General features: G+C 36.9%; 1 protein-coding gene across 1 annotated transcript in view; it reads right to left on the bottom strand.

Moving 5' to 3' along the window:
• Positions 1–18,755, bottom strand: part of LOC133533605 (neuropeptide Y receptor type 2-like) — an 89,131-nt gene that overhangs the window by 47,782 nt on the left and 22,594 nt on the right. The window contains exons 3-4 of the mRNA XM_061872610.1: positions 18,161–18,363; positions 12,142–12,290 (exon numbers count right to left, since the gene is read on the bottom strand). Coding sequence (XP_061728594.1) covers positions 12,142–12,290; positions 18,161–18,363 — 352 coding nt within the window. The remainder of the gene's footprint in view (positions 1–12,141; positions 12,291–18,160; positions 18,364–18,755) is intronic.

Below are 18,755 nucleotides of genomic sequence, written 5' to 3'. Positions count from 1 at the left end.
AAATACTAAGTATAAACCAAATTTCTTATAACGTAAATGATCAAATCCTCTTAGAGAAACCATCCTTTTTTTATTCGTATACCCATTCGTTTTTATCGTCTTGCTATAATTGTATGAAGTAAGTATACTCAGTCTACTCTTAAATTCTGTCAGTAAGAAGATAAAGCATTCACCACATTTATACGAGCAATTACATTTCAAAAGAAAATACGATAAATAAAACTTTTCAATATGTCACCCTTCTCTTTATACGCATTTCTCAGATTTACAAAGGCATTTTATTATGTTTCGACGTTGTTATTAAACTTTATATTACTTACTACATTCTTTGTCAGCTAGGACAATATTGGTAGCCCTCCAATACACACACATACACACACACACACCAATCGCATAGACATTTACGTACAAACCCACAAACATGGCCTTACTGAAAATCAGCGTCGCGGAGTGTGCCATGCCGCTCATACCACGACATAAAGCTGAGTAAGGACCATTTAGCGCAACTCTTTATTTTGTGTAATTATTTTTAGCTAGTTTATAAGGTTATTTATTGTCCTAATAAATGGTTTTTCTTCTTCGCCTTCTTCTTCAATACATAATATTTCTCCCTCTAATAAATAAAAAATACTATATTTCATTTGTCTCAAAATAGTCGGTCAATGACAAACTAGCTTTGAAATACTTGTATTTTCAACTGATTTAATTTCTTACGATAAAAATGCATGCAGAAAAACCGGCCAAAAGCGAGTCAGACTCGTGCACGAAGCGTTCCGTACCAGTGCGTAAAAACACGTTTGTTGTATGGGAAGCCAGCTGCATTAAATATTTATTTTATTATTTATTGTTATAGCGGCAAGAGAAAAACATGTGAAAATTTCAACTGTACATACAGCCTGGTGACAGACAGACAGACGGACAGTGGAGTCTTAGTAATAAGGTCCCTTCGGGTACGGAACCCTAAAAACGGAATACCATATAATTAATTCATCTAGTTCCACTGTTGTTGTGTCTTGCTGTAATTGTAAATGTTTAGAAGGGATGTATATATGACTACATATTTCTGCGCATGACTATGACTATAACAAACTAAACGTTGTTGTAAGTATATTTGGTTTAAAGTGTAATATAATATAATATATTTATTTAAAGTCAAATCTAATTAACTAATGTGAGATTGTAATGTTTTCAGCGTCAAGTTTTTCCCACTTTCTACATTTCAAAACCTTTTAAATATTTATTTTAGGTATTCAATAGGTCAATTGTTATTGTTGATAACGTATCTTTAATTATAGATGGCATCAGTGAGAAGGAGTATATTAACGAGGTTTGTAATCGATATGTACTTAAAGCCAGAGATACACTAGTATTCGATGTCGAGTCAACGGGGGACGTTGCCGGACTTCGCTCGACATGTCTGGCAACATCGCGCGACACATGTCGCCAGTGTGCGTCATAAGTTATGATATGTCGCCAGTATATCGGACATAAGTTGCTCGATGTCACTAAGGTGCCTAGCCAACGTGCCAATCTTTAACGCTCCGCAGCGTAGCGTAGTAATCTCTCTCTATCACTTTTCCATATTAGTGCGACAGTGTGTAATATGGCAAACCTGCATCATGCAGCCACCGAGCGCACTGGCCGGTGCTAAAATAAAAACTAAGCCATAGCATTATTATAAAATTGATTTTACTATAAGGACCAAGTTTTCATTTACCCCTCTAGTTTGCTGGCTACAATACGAGTGACAGTTTCCGTTCCCTTCGCTACGACGGACGCATAAACGATTGGCACGTTGGCGTTGGCTACGCAGCGTATGTCAAGCGAACGCTCGACTTTGCTTGACATGTCGCCGACACGCGTCGTGGAACATTTGTCCCCTAGTGTATCCCCAGCTTACAGAACATTCACAAAATTAATTAACGACATCACGCACGCGATCTATGTTTTGTTACGAATCGTTAAATTCATAAAGAAAATTGAGTGACGATAACGAAGTTATGAAGATTGCTTGATAATTTAGTTAATAGGCCGGCAGAGGTCATGTGGCAATGGCTATGTATATACTCGTAGTACTAATAACAATATCTCACTTTTCCACTTCTGCAAAATCTTAAATGTGTAGATATTCATATTGTACCGTACGTAAAATTCAATATAAAGCCGAACCAATATTTGAGCGTCACGTCGTGTTGTCACGTTTTCAATATCTTTTTCACCGTGAACCACCTAGTATTTATATTTAGGGATCGAGATCGGGGTTGGGAGGCCTGGATGCTTAGCCAACGTGCCAATCGTTAACGCTCCGTTGCGTAGCTATCACTCTTAAATAAATATAAATAAATAATAATTAAATAAATATTGGATATTCTTACACAAACCGACTAAGCCCCACAGTACTCGTAAGCTCAAGAAGGCTTGTGTTGAGCCTACTCAGACAACGATATACACAATATATAAATACATAGAAAACACCCATGACTCAGGAACAAATATCTGTGCTCATAGACCGGTCGCCAGAACTCTTCCATTATGAAAGGTGGAGGTAAGGAATTAAATCTCCATGTACCAAAAAATTACATAAAAAAACATTAAATAGGTGGCGCTACAATACCTGAAATACTTGAAAAAAATATCAAATCATAGACAGCGCACGTCACTCCGTTAATAACGCCTAGGTTCTTAGCTACTCTAGCGCTACTCTGGAGAGATTTGGAACTATTATTTATAGCTGATAGCTGGACATTTTTGCAACAGTTCTACCATAAGAGATTTAACTCCTTTTAATTACACACTCCATATCTTCCATATTAGTGTGACAGTGACAGTTGCGTTTCGTTCGCTACGGAGCGTGAACGATGGGCACGTTGGCTACGCAACCTGAAGTGTGAACAAGTTTAGAAACGAAACGAGAAAGCCAAACCCCAATATTAGATGGACTTAGACAGAAAGAAAGATACTGATAGGTATATAATAATATAACTAATTACCTATATTGACCTGCAAGATTTACAAAAGACTAACTTAACATTTGCATAATTATAGGTACAGTCACGTTCTTTAATTGTTGAGCCATTTGGAGTTCAAGCTAATTTGGTTGTTTACGGTATTAAACACACCCGTACTGCCTTAATGAACATTGCCAAGTAAATAAAAAGCATTTAATTGCGAACATGACAAACACTTTCTGGATACCCATTTCGTTAAACCTAGTACTTATAGGTATCTGTACCTATATCGTAGACTTCTTCCACACATAATTAATATAGGTAAACAAAGCAGTGACCTATGATAAAAAAGTTTTGCAGAAATCAAGGTACTTAAACTGTCCATATTTCCCATATTTATTAGAAATCTTTTTGTATATTCTACTACAAATGACTTTGTCAAAAGGAAACTTTGTTAAATTTTAACATAAACATTTTGGTACATTAATGGAAAAGAAAAAGCTGATGACCAAGTTGCGGGCTGCTAAACATTTTTTTCAACTTTCGAGATTGAGTGCTCCCGTAATCGCTTTTAATGACTTTAATTTAAACCGACTTCAAAAAAGGTAGAGGTTATCAATTTGATCGTTTTTTGGAAGCATGTAGGTATGCTACCACGAAAGTCCGTCATTGTCCGCCTTTATGTCGACCGTGAATGTTACAAATATGTAATAGTGTGATTATTCATAAATAGTTTCTGAGTTGATTAATTTCTTACATTTATTTTTAAGTTTTTCTGCGAGCCCTTACTGTAAGAATACCTGACTTGACTGCAAGTGCCACTTTGACAGTGACAGTACTCGTAGTTTATTTACCTACATTAATTCCGTGTGAATGAAATCTACGGTATACTCACGTCGAGATTTTTTTTTAACTGAATACAGTTTATTAAAAAAGTCAGCCAGGCATAATGTAGCGTTCCGTACCTTCAAACGGTATAATAAAGGCGTACAAGGAAAAAGGCTTATCTGAGTGGCACTTACGTCCTTTTAATATCAAGAAATGTTTTTGAAAAAAAAAAAACACCTTTTAATCCTCTCCTATTTATCTCCCTCGGTTGCTTAAAGGTTATCTGGAAGAGATCCCTTAAAAGAATACATAAGTTTGCCTTTGTACACATTTATTGTTTTGTTTTACTACTACTTACTCATTAATAGCTAAATCGGTCATTTTCCAAACCATTTTCTTAGAACGTATTTATTTTCTGAATCTTTTTCTAGCCTAGGTCAAAAAAAGTAGCAGCTCACGAAATAACACCTTTTTAGGGTTCCGTAGCCAAATGGCAAAAAACGGAACCCTTATAGATTCGTCATGTCCGTCTGTCTGTCCGATTATGTCACAGCCACTTTTTTCCGAAACTATAAGAGCTATACTGTTCAAACTTGGTAAGTAGATGTATTCTATGAACCGCATTAAGATGTTTACACAAAAATAGAAAAAAAAACAATAAATTTTGGGGGTTCCCCATACTTAGAACTGAAACTCATAAAATCTTTTTTCATCAAACCCATACGTGTGGGGTATCTATGGATAGGTCTTTAAAAATGATATTGAGGTTTCTAATATCATTTTTTTCTAAACTGAATAGTTTGCGCGAGAGACACTTCCAAAGTGGAAAAATGTGTATCCCCCCCCCCCGTAACTTCTAAAAAAACAGAATGAAAAATCTAAAAAAAATATATGATATACATTGCCATGCAAACTTCCACCGAAAATTGGTTTGAACGAGATCTAGTAAGTAGTTTTTTAAATACGTCATAAATGGTACGGAACCCTTCATGGGCGAGTCCGTCTCGCACTTGGCCGCTTTTTTTTATAAATTTAATTAAAATATATCATATTTTTGAAAAAAAAATTGCTAGGACATACGAACGGACTCACAGACCGACATGATGAAACTACATATAAGGAATGTTTCTAAATAATCAACAGCCCCCTTATTGATCACCTGATTTTGAGAGCGTCAACAGGCTCAAAAAAAATTGGCATAAATATCATTTTTAGGGTTCCGTAGCCAAATGGCAAAAAACGGAACCCTTATAGATTCGTCATGTCCATCTGTCTGTCCGTTTATGTCACAGCCACTTTTTTCCGAAACTATAAGAACTATACTGTTCAAACTTGGTAAGCAGATGTATTCTATGAATCGCATTAAGATTTTGACACAAAAATAGAAAAAAAAACAATAAATTTTGGGGGTTCCCCATACTTAGAACTGAAACTCAAAATTTTTTTCTTCATCAAACCCATACGTGTGGGGTATGAATAGTTTGCGCGAGAGACACTTCCAAAGTGGTAAAATGTGTCCCCCCCCTCCTGTAATTTCTAAAATAAGAGAATGATAAACCTAAAAAAAATATATGATGTACATTACCATTCAAACTTCCACCGAAAATTGGTTTGAACGAGATCTAGTAAGTAGTTTTTTTTAATACGTCATAAATGGTACGGAACCCTTCATGGGCGAGTCCAACTCGCAGTTGGCCGCTTTTGGTACAAGCTTTTGTCGCTGACTGTACTTTTCTTACCATGGACAACTAATACTCATTGATAAAATTCTAAAAACCCCAAACACAATTAAGTTGCCATGTTTCATCACGGAGTTCCTATGGCCATCTCCTGTCTCCATCATCAGATCAGCTCGATAGTATTGCATTGTCACCCGACTTACATATGTATGCAATTTTTTAGCTCAATCAGAAATTGGGAAGTGGATCAAATTTAACTTCCAAGATTTGACACTAACAAAATAACAACCATACTAACAAGGCAAGTCAAATAAAAGCTTTTAAAACCGCTTACCGCCGACGTGAAATAAAAATAAATCTCAAAGTCGAAATTAGCCTCGGCTTGCGGGCGGGCAAGCCAGACCCGCTGGTCTAAAAAGTTAATTACTTTTTCCATATCTTGGTGTATTTATTAAACAATACTCTGTTTCAATTCCGTTTCAACATTCAGTTTGAATTCCGAAACATCCTTACATCAAAATAAATACACCCCAACAAATAGCAATCAAACCACGAACGAGCATGAACAAATAAAATTTCCAAATTATGTCTGTTAACCGAATTTTTAACCGACTTCAGTTGTATTCAGTTGTGGCTATTTTTTTTTAAGACTATGGTCCCACGGTGAATTTTATCAGCCGCATTACAGAATTTACACATCTCATTCAGGAACATAAAAACATATTATTCCAACTAGGATTGTCTAGGTTTTGTGCCACAGATTGCAAAAGGCGCATACGGTCCTCTAGGAAATTTAATCTTAACAAAAACTTTAAGATGACTAAAGAAAATTTAGATTTCTTAATAAAACATTTTACATATATACTGGGTGTCCAGTAATCAATGGATAACCTTCTAACCACTGACAAGGCACCTTAAGCTGGGTCAGAAAATAGACTTATAGGTCTAGTAAAAGTTTCATGGTTTTCGCGATAGTCGAAGTTTTCTTTCTTTGTTCTTAAAGCACCATACTTTGCTTTTATCACCATCTAAGCAATATTTTTTTTTGTAAAAATGTAAATAGCATGTTTTCTAACATCTTAGAATCAGTATGAGGTAAACTATTTCTCGAAGTTGACCACATTGGTCTCCGTATATTTGATTGCCACAAAAAATTTCTAAACAATAGTTTACTTAATACTGATATTTATATCTTTACAAATAAAGATATGGCTTAGATGGTGATTAAGTAAAGAAAAGTATGGTGCGATTATTTCGTAGACCATGAAACTTTTAATAGACCTATTAAGTCCATTTTCTGGACCAGCCTAAAGTGCTCTGTCGGTGGTTAGAAGGTTATTCCATTAATTCTTGGACACCCAGTATACGGCATCGAAGGAATTTAAATCCACAATAAAGAAACGTGTGTTTACATATTAAATCAATGGTTTACATTTACACAGTCCACGAGGGCTGCTACGTCAAGACACACCTAGACCGATATTCCACGCGTAAATGCTGTAATGTAATTGAGCCGTAAAGCTTTCGTCGGTCTATCTGTAGTATTAAATTTAATTTGTGGAACGAAATACGACGTAGTATAATCTAGAACTAGAGGCGTATTCAGGTTTTAATTAAAATGAAGTACTAGATTATACGGATGAGGCCTGTAAACACGAGAAAATTAACTTTAACATAGATTATATTATATACAGATGTCAATCACAATGAAAAAATCAACAAAGATCAATTTGATGATGATGATCGCATTGGACCGGCAATCAAAGATGTGGGTTCGAGTCCCACGTTCCAGACCAGAGTTGATTTTTTCCTTGTGATTGACATCTGTATTTACAATTTATAGATTGTAATGTGGTACATCAGCATATATTGAGTATGGTGTACTGAACTATTTGGCTAGTTTACACTTTTATTCAATAACTTTTAAAAAAATTATGAAGTCTTTTAGACTCCCTATTTTTCATACAAGCCTATTGTATAAAATTGAAAATGCCAGAAAGGGAATAAAACGAAGGACGGAGCGAGGCGCTGGCGCCTTACAAAACTTTAAGAATTAGGTGACACGTTTCATAAGAAAAGACTATGCAAATCTATTGTTTTAATATGAGAATAGAACAAGAGCATAATAACTACCGTTTTCGCGGTGTATTTACTTCACAATCAGCTATAGAAATTTTCACAAAAATCTTCATTTTACGACGATCGGCTATTTTCGGCAACTTTCGGTGGTTTCACATCTACAAAGTTTAAGTACTTAGTCCAAATTATGTTCGTCATGTAGGTATGCTGTTATATCCGTGTTTTTTTACTCGAAGTAAAATTTAATATCAAAATTGAGTAGCTTAGCTTCAAACTCAGGTAAATCCATGTGCCAGATTATGCGATTTTGGTATTATGAAAAGGCAATAAGGTAGATATTTGCTGAGAGGGTCGAATGGATTTATCTAAGTTTGAAGTTAAGCGACACAATTGCTGTCAACCGTAGTGTATGCCCAAACAAAGCCCGCCCGACAAATTTTTGACGTAAATTCAAGTAACCTAAAGTATGTTTGTCAAGTTGGTATGCAATTTAATCGGTGTTTTTAACTCGAAGTGAAATTAAAAATCAGAAGTGCTATCAACCTTAAGCGCCAATTACATCCACACTTCCCGATATCTGGTCCATAATTAGTCCCGATTTCGGGCCTGATAATCGTTTTCCGTTTTACGGAATACCAGCACACCGTTAACAATATTTGAAATGTAAAAAAATACTTTTCCTCTAAGTGCCAAAAATGTTCAATGTTAGATATTTTTACATATTAACCATTTTTTTGCATTTCAAAAATTGTAAACGATGTGCTGATATTTGGTGAAACAGAAAAACATCCTTGCTCGAGCGCGAAATCGGGTCTGATATCAGACCTGATAAAGTGTTGATGTAATTGGCACTTCAGTCTATGCCCATCCGAGAAGTGTGATAGTTTGTGGAAAATATTCCTTCCTTCCGATGTAATACCGCCTGTAATGGATGTTGTACATTAAAAATCAAAAGTGCTATCAACTTTAGTCTATGCCCATACGAGAAGTGTGACAGTTTGCAAATAAGTGGATGAAAAAATAGAATATCTAATTTTTCCAAATCATATCATTTATTGACAATTTGCAAATTATCCCCCTTATTCATAAAACTTAGCAAACTTCTGTTAATTTTTCCCACTTTCTAACAAACACAAATGTCAATATTGCAGACAGGGACAAACGGCATTTTACCTTAAACAGACGTTTATGAATAACGCCATAAATATATAACTGTTACAAATAAGAAGTATCACACAACTGTTACAATAAAAATATTTAACCTATACCTACTATTTATACTATTAATAAAATAAATTAATTAAACATTTAAAAATATGACTGCACCTTAAAAGCAAAGTGAAAAGCTAAAAGTAAACTTTAGATATGTTAAGGGGCCCACTGATTAACAGTCCGCCGGTCGGTATCGGCCTGTCAGTTAGAACAAAAAGTTGACAGTTCCGAACTACTGATAGGCCGGTACCGTCCGGCGGACTGTTAGTCAGTTTAGTTACGCAATTTAATGATTGTTAACTAAAATATAAGTGTTCAGTCAGGTCAGGGTCATAAACAGCAAACGCAAAAGTTTATGCTTATTTGATACTGCGATTGAAGTTAATTTTACAAACAAACTATCGGCCCGATTCGAAGAATGAGATATGATAACGATAAGTTCTGGTTTAGATAAGTTCTCATTTAGATATCGTTTGTATGTCGTATATTTGACAGAAGCAGCTCGATTTGGGCAACCAATGTCACTTTGACGTTAGAAATATCGTAGGTAGAGCTTTAATGGGATCACAGCGGAATCGAAATAAACGTCAATTTATGTGTCGTTTAATTATCGATCTTTTAAAGATCTTTCCAAGATCTTAAACGTGTCTTAATCATTTTTCGAATCGGGCTGTATGTGAGATTTTAACAAGCTATAAAAGCTCCTTCGACCCTACATGGACCCCGACCTTCGGCCTTCGCATTTAGGCACCTGTAGGTACACTTATTCTATTTTTGATGATCTCCAAAATATTTCTTCATCACTGACATGTTTTTAGATTCCCGTATTTAGTATTTTATAAAAACAATACCTATCGATTGTGACGTGTCTATCAGGCACCTATCTCGTAATTTTGCAGTTGAAAATAAACGCACGCAAGTTACACGTAAAGATTAGATGGACTAAAGTATGCACCTACGCATCAAATCAAAACCGGGTCTTTGCTTTGCAGTTGAAGTAAAACAGTATAGGAGAGAATCTACATTTTTTACAAGAAATTAATTTGGTCTCTCCCTTTGAAGTTTGAGTTTTTCCTATGATATTTCCACTCCTTGCATATTACTAACACTTACTTGACGCATGTCACTGAAAGTTTTCTCCTTCTCCATAATACTCAACCCGCAGCTTTAAATACTACCAAATCCACAATTTGCCGCTAAAAAAAGTTCTTTTTGGGGTCACTAAAAGTTGCGATGAATTACAATATTTAACGTTGTCAAACTGCGCTTTGAGGGCCTAGTCAAGGTGGCAATCGTTTGCAGAAAATGTAACAAAACGCTATGATTTAGATATGTTTGCAAATCGATGGATGTTTGTGTATCGGACTTGTCTGCGGTACTGTGAGAGGATGGAAGAAAGTTGATTGTGATCTAATTTTTTATAGTGAATTATGTGTTTTATAATATAACCTGAATTGTACAGTGCCTTTACCAGTACCAGTGTTTCAGATGTAATTCTGTATAAATTATGTTTGCAATAAATAAAATTAAAAAAATCTTAGTGCTTCGTTTCGTTGTCTACGAACGAGTGTCACCTTGGCTAGGCTACACCATACTGGTGGGGTTATTTTAGATCTCTAGTCAGACTTAGCTATATAGTTATTTTATTTTACTTCGTTGCAAGATGCAAATCATAGATATTAGACATATTTTGACTTTAAATAAGTAGCTGTTATGTAGTTGTTGTAATGGACAAAACATTACATCAGTATCGGTGAATTAATATGCAATACCAATAATGGTTGATTTTATTAACCTTTTGTAAAGTGAGGTTACCACAACGGTATTAACACGTTGAGCTATTGAATATGCCCAATCGATGCATTGTTTTTTGGAATAATGTGAATCATTGTAATTTATGCGTATTTTGTAATGACGGTAATAAATGCAATAAGTTAAAATATTCACGAGGTATGTTAATAATGGTGACAGTCAATACAACCATGTAAATTTCCTATAACAGTTTTTTTTTTCAGCACGGTTAGTTTCACTACACTTAAATCAACCGGGATATAAACCGTGATTACCATCCATGTCTTTTACATTGAAAATGGAACAAGAAAGGAGTATTGCGTTTCTTGATGTGAGACTTAATGTTAAGGATTGTGAAATGTTGCGACACTTAGTCTATAGGAAACCGCCTCACACAGACCGCTATTTACACGCGAGCTCACAACCTCATGCCAGACAGTTAAACACAGTTGTGGCATCACTGACCAATCGAGCACACGCTCTGTGTGACTCGCTACATCTAAAACAGGAGCTGAACCACGTTCAGAGAGTCCTGAGGATGAATGGTTACCGAGTTAACATTAACAAGCGGGACATAAAAACCAAGCGTCTCACTCAACGCGTTGAGAGACAGCCAGCATTTATGCCGTACATCAGGGGGTTGACAGATAAGATCTCAAAGATCTCTGTAAAAACTATCTTCACCCCGCACAGGAAAATTGCACATGTTTTGCGGTCGCCTAAAGACAATTTTCCTCTGGAAAAACCTAGTATGTACAAGGTTGAATGCAGCTGTGGCAGTTCGTACATTGGGCAGACCAAGCGCACTATTGGCTGTAGAATCAAAGAACACATCGCTGCGGTCAAGAGCAATGACGTTCGCAAGTCAGCTATTGCTCAGCATCTCCTTGAGTCGGGTACAAATCACTGGATCGAGTTGCATAGTCCGAAGGTCATTTCGACAGAACGCCACTATATACCAAGATTGGTAAGGGAAGCCATTGAAATTCATAAATACAGAAATGTCAATAGTGAAGTTGGTTTAAATTGTCAAATGTGTGGAATCCTGTGATTTGTTTGTGTAAAAAACCATTGATATCCGAATCAAACACGCGTAGTGACACTGTCAGTGTAGTCTGCGTAGATAGACTAACAAGTGTGCACGCGACCAATGGTAATGTTGAAAGCGAACGCAACCGACGCGCACGAATGAGGGTAGACCGAGCGCGGTCTACACTACACAACTTTGACACCCACCCGCTATCTCCAGTTACCCGTGAACAAGATGCATGTAACTGTGTCTAAATATCGGGAGTTCAATAAAAACAATATACAAGGTAATTACGGTTTATATCCCGGTCGATTTAAGCGTAGTGAAATTTCCTGTAGTTTCAAAATCTGTAGTAGATATATGTAACATTATCTTTGAAAATTTATTTTATTCACTTTTTCTAAAAATGTGTACGAAATATGCGGTGTCAGATAACTGCAATATTTAGTAATGAGTCACAGCCTCACAGCACATAAAGCATGTAATCACGACGACGACTAGGCCGGGGTCGTAAAACTTATCATTCACGCATTCGTGGTCATGGCAAGACTGATAAAGATAGTGATTAGTTTACCTCAGTGGTGTGATGATGGCGCGATGCCGATCAATGGCAATCGCTGTGAGCGTGAACACGCTAACGTTGACGTTCAGTGCCTGCACGAACGGGCAGAACGGGCACATGAAGTGTGGTAGCAGCCATCGCTGCAACAGCGCAGCTTGGAACTGGAGACAAAATAAATAATTAGAAATCATTATTAACAAAGTTTACGAAGAGAAAAGAAATTATTCTTCAAATAAATAGTGAATTGAACGTATTCTGTGTTGTATAAACGTGATCTAGTTAGAAGTCTGAATGTGGACTATGATAGCAGAGGCTCCGAAAGAGGGTAGATCGCTATGGTGTGTGTGGAGCATGGAAGTTACTTTTTGAAGATGACATGTGGAACTGTGCCGAAATATCAGGAACTCGCTAAAATTCAGGAACAGAAAGTTGAATTCCTAAAATGTTGAATTCCCAAAATGTTAATTCCCAGAAAGTTGAACATTAAAATGTTGAATTTGCATAAAGTTGAATACCCCGTTTTCACTAGTATTTATAAGGGAACAATATAAATATATGTTTTTTATATACTACGTCGGTGGCAAACAAGCATACGGCGCGCCTGATGGTAAGCGAGCTATGGCAACCTTACTCACCGGCAGGAACACGTCAGTATGAGTAGGGTCTAGTGTTATTTGGCTGCGGTTTTCTGTAAGGTGGAGGTACTTCCCTAGTTGGGCTCTGCTCTAGATTTGGAATGACATCCGCTGTGCTGTGCCCTACCACACAAAGCGAGATGACATTCACAATGCTTATACCTCTCTTGAACTTCATGACTTACCTGATTCGTAAGATATTATACGGCGGAGTGAAAGCTTAACGAATTACCTCACGAAATTCAGATGTCAACTGGCCACCAAGATCATGCGAATGAACGCTGTGCGGTTTTTTTCTTAGGGATTTTGTAAAATCTCGGGTTTATCCAAATAAACCAGAAACAATTCCTGAGGTCAAAGCCGAGACCCAACGCATTATCAGTGAGATTGCCAAATCTTTGTCAAAAAGTCATCGAAAATTTCATGAAAAGAGTAATAGCCTGTCATCAGAGCTGTGGAGCCCATATGCCAGATACATAATCGGAACAGGTCTTCCTAATAATGCAATATAAATTTCACAACTTACTCAAACAATACGTGTTTTTATTCCTAAACGAAATAGTTCACTATAATGTGATATAAATATCACAACATACTCAAAAAAAATAATGTTTTTATTTTTAAACAAAATAGTGCACTCTTATTGAGTGTTTGATACGTAGACGGCTTCTTCTTGATGCTAATGGTAAGTACCATTAGTGTTTAGTGTTTTAAGCTTTTTTGTTCTTTACTTCCACCAAGTATAGTATTTAACTTATTCATGTGGACATCTTTAATTGGCTTTCTGTATTATACTTTTAAGTTTAGCATTTTTTGTTTGTGTTGCTGTTGATGCCCCAAATAAACGAAAAAATAAATAAAAGAAACTCAAAGCTTCATATTTTGTAGACCTTCAATCTTTCAATAGAGTCTTTTAACTTTTAGAAGTTTTAAACACCTTATATATTTGCATTGACTTCATGATCAGCTTTGCTCATCTATTAAACAAAGTGTCCGGAATGGGAGGAATGCGATTATCTTGCTCCGGAAATAATGACAGCAGCTTACAGTGGATTGTTTGAAAAACAGAAATGTTTATGTTCCTACTTTACATCCAACGACCCGCACTAAAAACCCACATCTATAAACTTATAATTAGCATATCTCTTTGTCTCTTAGGGACGTAGTACACGGCGACTTTTTGCAGCAATAGCGATGCAGTCGCAAAAAGGCCGCGATGCTGTCATTGGTCACACAAATAAACACAATTCGGCATCGCTACTATCACGCTACGTATCGCTACAGTCGCGATACAGACGCAATACAGCATCAATACAGCCGCGATAACTGTATCGCGCCTGTATTGTGCCTGGAAAGTCGTGGCAACACTGATTCTCGCTTTAGCAATAGGTATTATTAATAGACTAGCGACCCGCCCCGGCTTCTCACTTCTCCCGGGTTACGCAAAAGTCACAAAACCTTAACAAATTATACACCTAAACGATCCTCAATTTTTTTTGAGTTTATCACGAACATACAGACATACAGACAGATAGGCGTGGCGGGGGACTTTGTTTTATAAGGTGTATTTTTTTAATACCACGTCGGTGGCAAGCAAGCATACTGCTCACCTGATGGTGAGCCGTCACCGTAGTCTATGGACGCCTGCAACTCCAGAGGTGTTACATGTGCGTTGCCGACCCTTTAAAAACCTGTACACTCCTTTTTGAAAATTATATGTAGGTATAATATAATAAGTTTGTGTAGTTTATTATTATTATATTTTATACCCTGCTAAAGGCAGCCTTATTGTTTCAGCGTTATTACTACTAGAGCGTTGACAAAGACGATGTTACATATTTCCTTGTCTCAAACATGCAATGAAATATTGCCGTTGAATTCCTTATAATACTCGTAGGCTTCAAAGTAGCCTCGTTTCGGGCGCAGTAGCTCGAGAGGACTGTAACAGGACTATCCAAAATTGAAGGTCTCTATGAAGGAAAGATTTAGGCCTGCAAGGCAACCATCTTTTGTTTCAATACACAACGTCATTCATTTTGATTTTTTATTAATAACCTCCAACGCAAAAAGAGAGGTATAATTTTCTAATGCTGGACTGGTTAATAGACTAACATATCCACGATATAAGCCATAATAGACGTGTTGAATCTCATATATATAAACAGAGACGATATTAAATATTATGACGACAACAGAAAATTAAAAATAAATCATTGTATAATTCGATTTCACAGTCTACCGTGCCCCCGCTAAGACGAGCCGAACGAAGCGAACGGGTACGGACTTTTTCTCGAAGCATTTCGTTGTTTTTTGAACCCTCATAACTTGGGTTTGGATTATACCAGATAAAATTATCGGGATATAATATTAATAGTGGACTTATTAAACATATAAAGTTTCACTCGCATAACTTGTATACTTAAGATTATATTGATATCTAAAAAAACGATTACGTCACGATGATCATCAAATTTTTTAGGGTACTTCCTGAAGTCCTAAAAAGCTTAAATTTACAAGTAAACTATTAGTATTAATACATAAAGAAAAAACCTAACAGGGCTTCATTTTATGATGACATTTGCCTTGTGAAGCAGGACAATAACCTCTAAAACTCAGAGGAAGGCCTGTTGCGAAAAATAGCAAAGCTCCAAAAAAACCCAGCCCTTCTTATTCACGCGGAGTTTCTGGAACCAGCCAACCGTCGTTTAAGATATAGGAATGCTTTCTACAGTATCTCCAGAGATCTTCTCGACAGGTGCTTCAATCTGAAGCGTGAGAAGACACAGTCGTGGAACTCATTGATGGCGGGAAAGTTGGGCTCGTTCCAGGTACCATTATTAAAGGGTCTGATCTCCCAAGACGGCACTGGTATAACTTGAACAGACTCCGCACTGGCCATGACCGCTGTGCTCAATACAAACACCGGATGGGTGGAATCCCCGGCCTGCACTTGTGGAGAGGCTGCCCAAACAATCCAGCACATTATCGAGTATTGTCCCTTAACGAGCTATGCCAATGGACCTCCTGAAGATCTGATCATCTATATTTAAGTATAGCTGTCTGTATTTTGTTAAAAAAAAAATATATGCCATACGATTAAATAAACTTATTTTATCAAAGAAATTGGCAGTGACATCGTCCGCGTCAGCCCTGCAATAAAGCTGCAACAACAACGCTGTCGCAGTCGCCATCCGAATTAAACTGTATCCACATCAGAAAAACACACAGTTTTCTTACACGTATTTTATTATAATGCATTTCTATGGGCGTCCGATAGCTAGTGCCATTGCACTGAGCGGACGCACCTACGCGGGTTCCAATTGTACGTTAAATCCGTCGCACGCGTCCACAGTCCGCACCAGTTAGCGTTGCTCAAACTGTTGTTAACTTCCCACCCGCTCCGTGCAGCCGCGCCAGCTAGCTGACGCCCTAAGTATTTTCTAATGACTGGATTATCTTCATTTTATTACTGAATTAATGATAATATTCATTTTCAAGTAACTATGGACTCATACAACTTGTTAGTAGACTTACGTTCCTAATATTAGTGCCTACTTAACTATATGCCTAGTTAATATATATATATATATATATATATATATATATATATATATATATATATATATATATATATTATCTTATACCTTTAAACGAGCAATTCTTGTATACATATATATATATATATATATATTTCTGTGATCTCGGAAACGGCTCTAACGATTTCGCTGAAATTTGGTATATGGGGGTTTTTGGGGGTATACAATCTATCTAGATTAGTTTTATGTTTGGGAAAACGCGTGTTTTCGAGTTTTCATGCGTTTTTCTTTCGACGTAGAATATGGTCGTTAATTTCGTGTTGCCCGCCACTGTCCGTCTGGTCCAGCGGGTCAAGACGCGGACTGCTAAACGAGTGTTACGGGTTCGAATCTCGCCCGGTGACTAACTTTTGTTTTTTATTTTTTATATGTTCAAGTTTATATATAATTTTTTAATTTTTATTGTTTTAGACAAGTTTAATTTAGTAAAAAAACGTAGTTAAGATTATCACCTACAGACCACCATATTACAATAAATAGTTATAACCGAGCAAAGCTCGGTCGCCCAGGTACTGCCTATTTAAATACAGTTACAGTATATATACACTGCTTAATGAAAACAAGTGATTTAGGTACCTACTTAACTGTCTAAGGTCTCTGACGTGCCTACTAAGCCAGAAAGTGTTCCATTGTGCTATGCGGCGTTTTGCCGGAGGCATTCCCTTACGCCACATTTACACGTGCCCGAAATCTCAACCGCCCAAATCCAATAAGGAAAAGCGGGTTAAAATTGTATCCCAGAAAATTGGCCATACCTTTCAAGGCGAAGGACAAGTCAAATTCAATAAACTTCCCTCCTCCTTTAACTACTTCGCTCATTTATTCGTGCGTCATTCGAAGTTTCAAAATTTGATCTCAATTTATAAAATCTACCCTTGTGTCTTTATATTGTTTCACCAGGTATTCTATCCCTAAACAATGAGTTACAAATATAAAAAGGGTCGAAACCTCAGTACTAGACCGCGGGCGAGTCGATCAAAACTTTGTCAGGTGGTAGTTTAGATGCTATTGTGAATAAAAAATATCGTTAGCCGGTTGTATCGCGGTTGAGAGACCGCCAGCTAGCCACATGAACAAGTAAAAAAAATTTTTATCCGTCATCGCCTGCCATTTGATACTTTGCCAGATGGTAGTTAGTAAAAGAGAATCGTATTGCAGTAATTGCGTTGCACAAATGTGGGCACCCGCTAAACATGATTTTCAAGTGGCACTAAGAATGGCGCTAGTTCTGTGGTGTCACATCATGTAGAGAAGCCCTTAGACTGCACAATTGGCTCGAATTCGTGTGCGTGACACCGCTGTACTGGCCCCATTCTTATTGTCCGTAAGGCCCGTGCTTAGATATATATGTCAATGCCGACGACATATAAAATTTCTAAAATCGTCCGGAAAAGTGTGAAATAAATACATTACACACATTTCCTAGGAAATGTATACATTTCCTAAATATCAATCAGAAGTACTAAAAAAATGAAGAGGAAACAATTTAATGTATTAAATTTAAAACTTCTGGCAACAATTCGTTTTCGTGATGGTCGGGTTGCGGTTCTAACCTAACCTGACCTACATAATATCAATCTTCGTGCAAGCCGACAAGATTCACGATAACGCGCCGCACACGATACGCGTAGCGTTCAAAGGGTTGATCTGAATGATATTTATTGAAGTCCTTAATTTTGTTTTTGAATAATAACAACAATAATTTGAGATTTCTAGCAGCTTTCATATTGAGGCTACTCTGATTATCTGCCGTACCATATTTAGAGTAAATTCAATCATGCACAAAATTTACTGACGCACCTGAAACGGTACAGCAAAGAGTCCAATAACGATGTCAGCAAGCGCCAAGTTCGCTATGTAGCAGTTCGTGACACTCTGCATCCGTCTCGAGGTGGCGACCACCCACATCACTAGGAAGTTTCCTACGACGGCGAGCACCGATATCGAGCCGTACAGGAACGACAGGAGCACGATCATGCCCGTCGGAACATCGTACAACGTTTCTGAAACGATAAAGATAAAGTTAAAATCATTTTTCGACTTAGGGACACTTCATTAATTAAATCGAATCGCTAAACAATTGAATCGATTCGCTTAATATACTAAACATAATAAAGAATTACAGAGCAATATATCTAGCCTCTTTTCATGTACGGCTGCGCAGCGTCTTCATAGGGGTATTAAAATGCGCTTATGAACGACGTCAAAAAGAAATCTACCACCGTTTTAACCCTATAGCTCTGACCAGAGAAGATTGGTATCTGCGCTTCACCGAGTTTCTCGGTTGGCCTTTTTCAAAACAGTATACATCTTATAATTAACATTGTACTAATATGTATTCACGACATACAATAGGTACTCGTACTATATAGAAATTACATGCACCGGATTATTT

The sequence above is a fragment of the Cydia pomonella genome, unplaced genomic scaffold, assembly GCF_033807575.1.
Source record: "Cydia pomonella isolate Wapato2018A unplaced genomic scaffold, ilCydPomo1 PGA_scaffold_183, whole genome shotgun sequence".
Lineage (NCBI taxonomy): Eukaryota > Metazoa > Arthropoda > Insecta > Lepidoptera > Tortricidae > Cydia > Cydia pomonella.
This window is presented reverse-complemented; position numbering and strand designations above follow the sequence as displayed.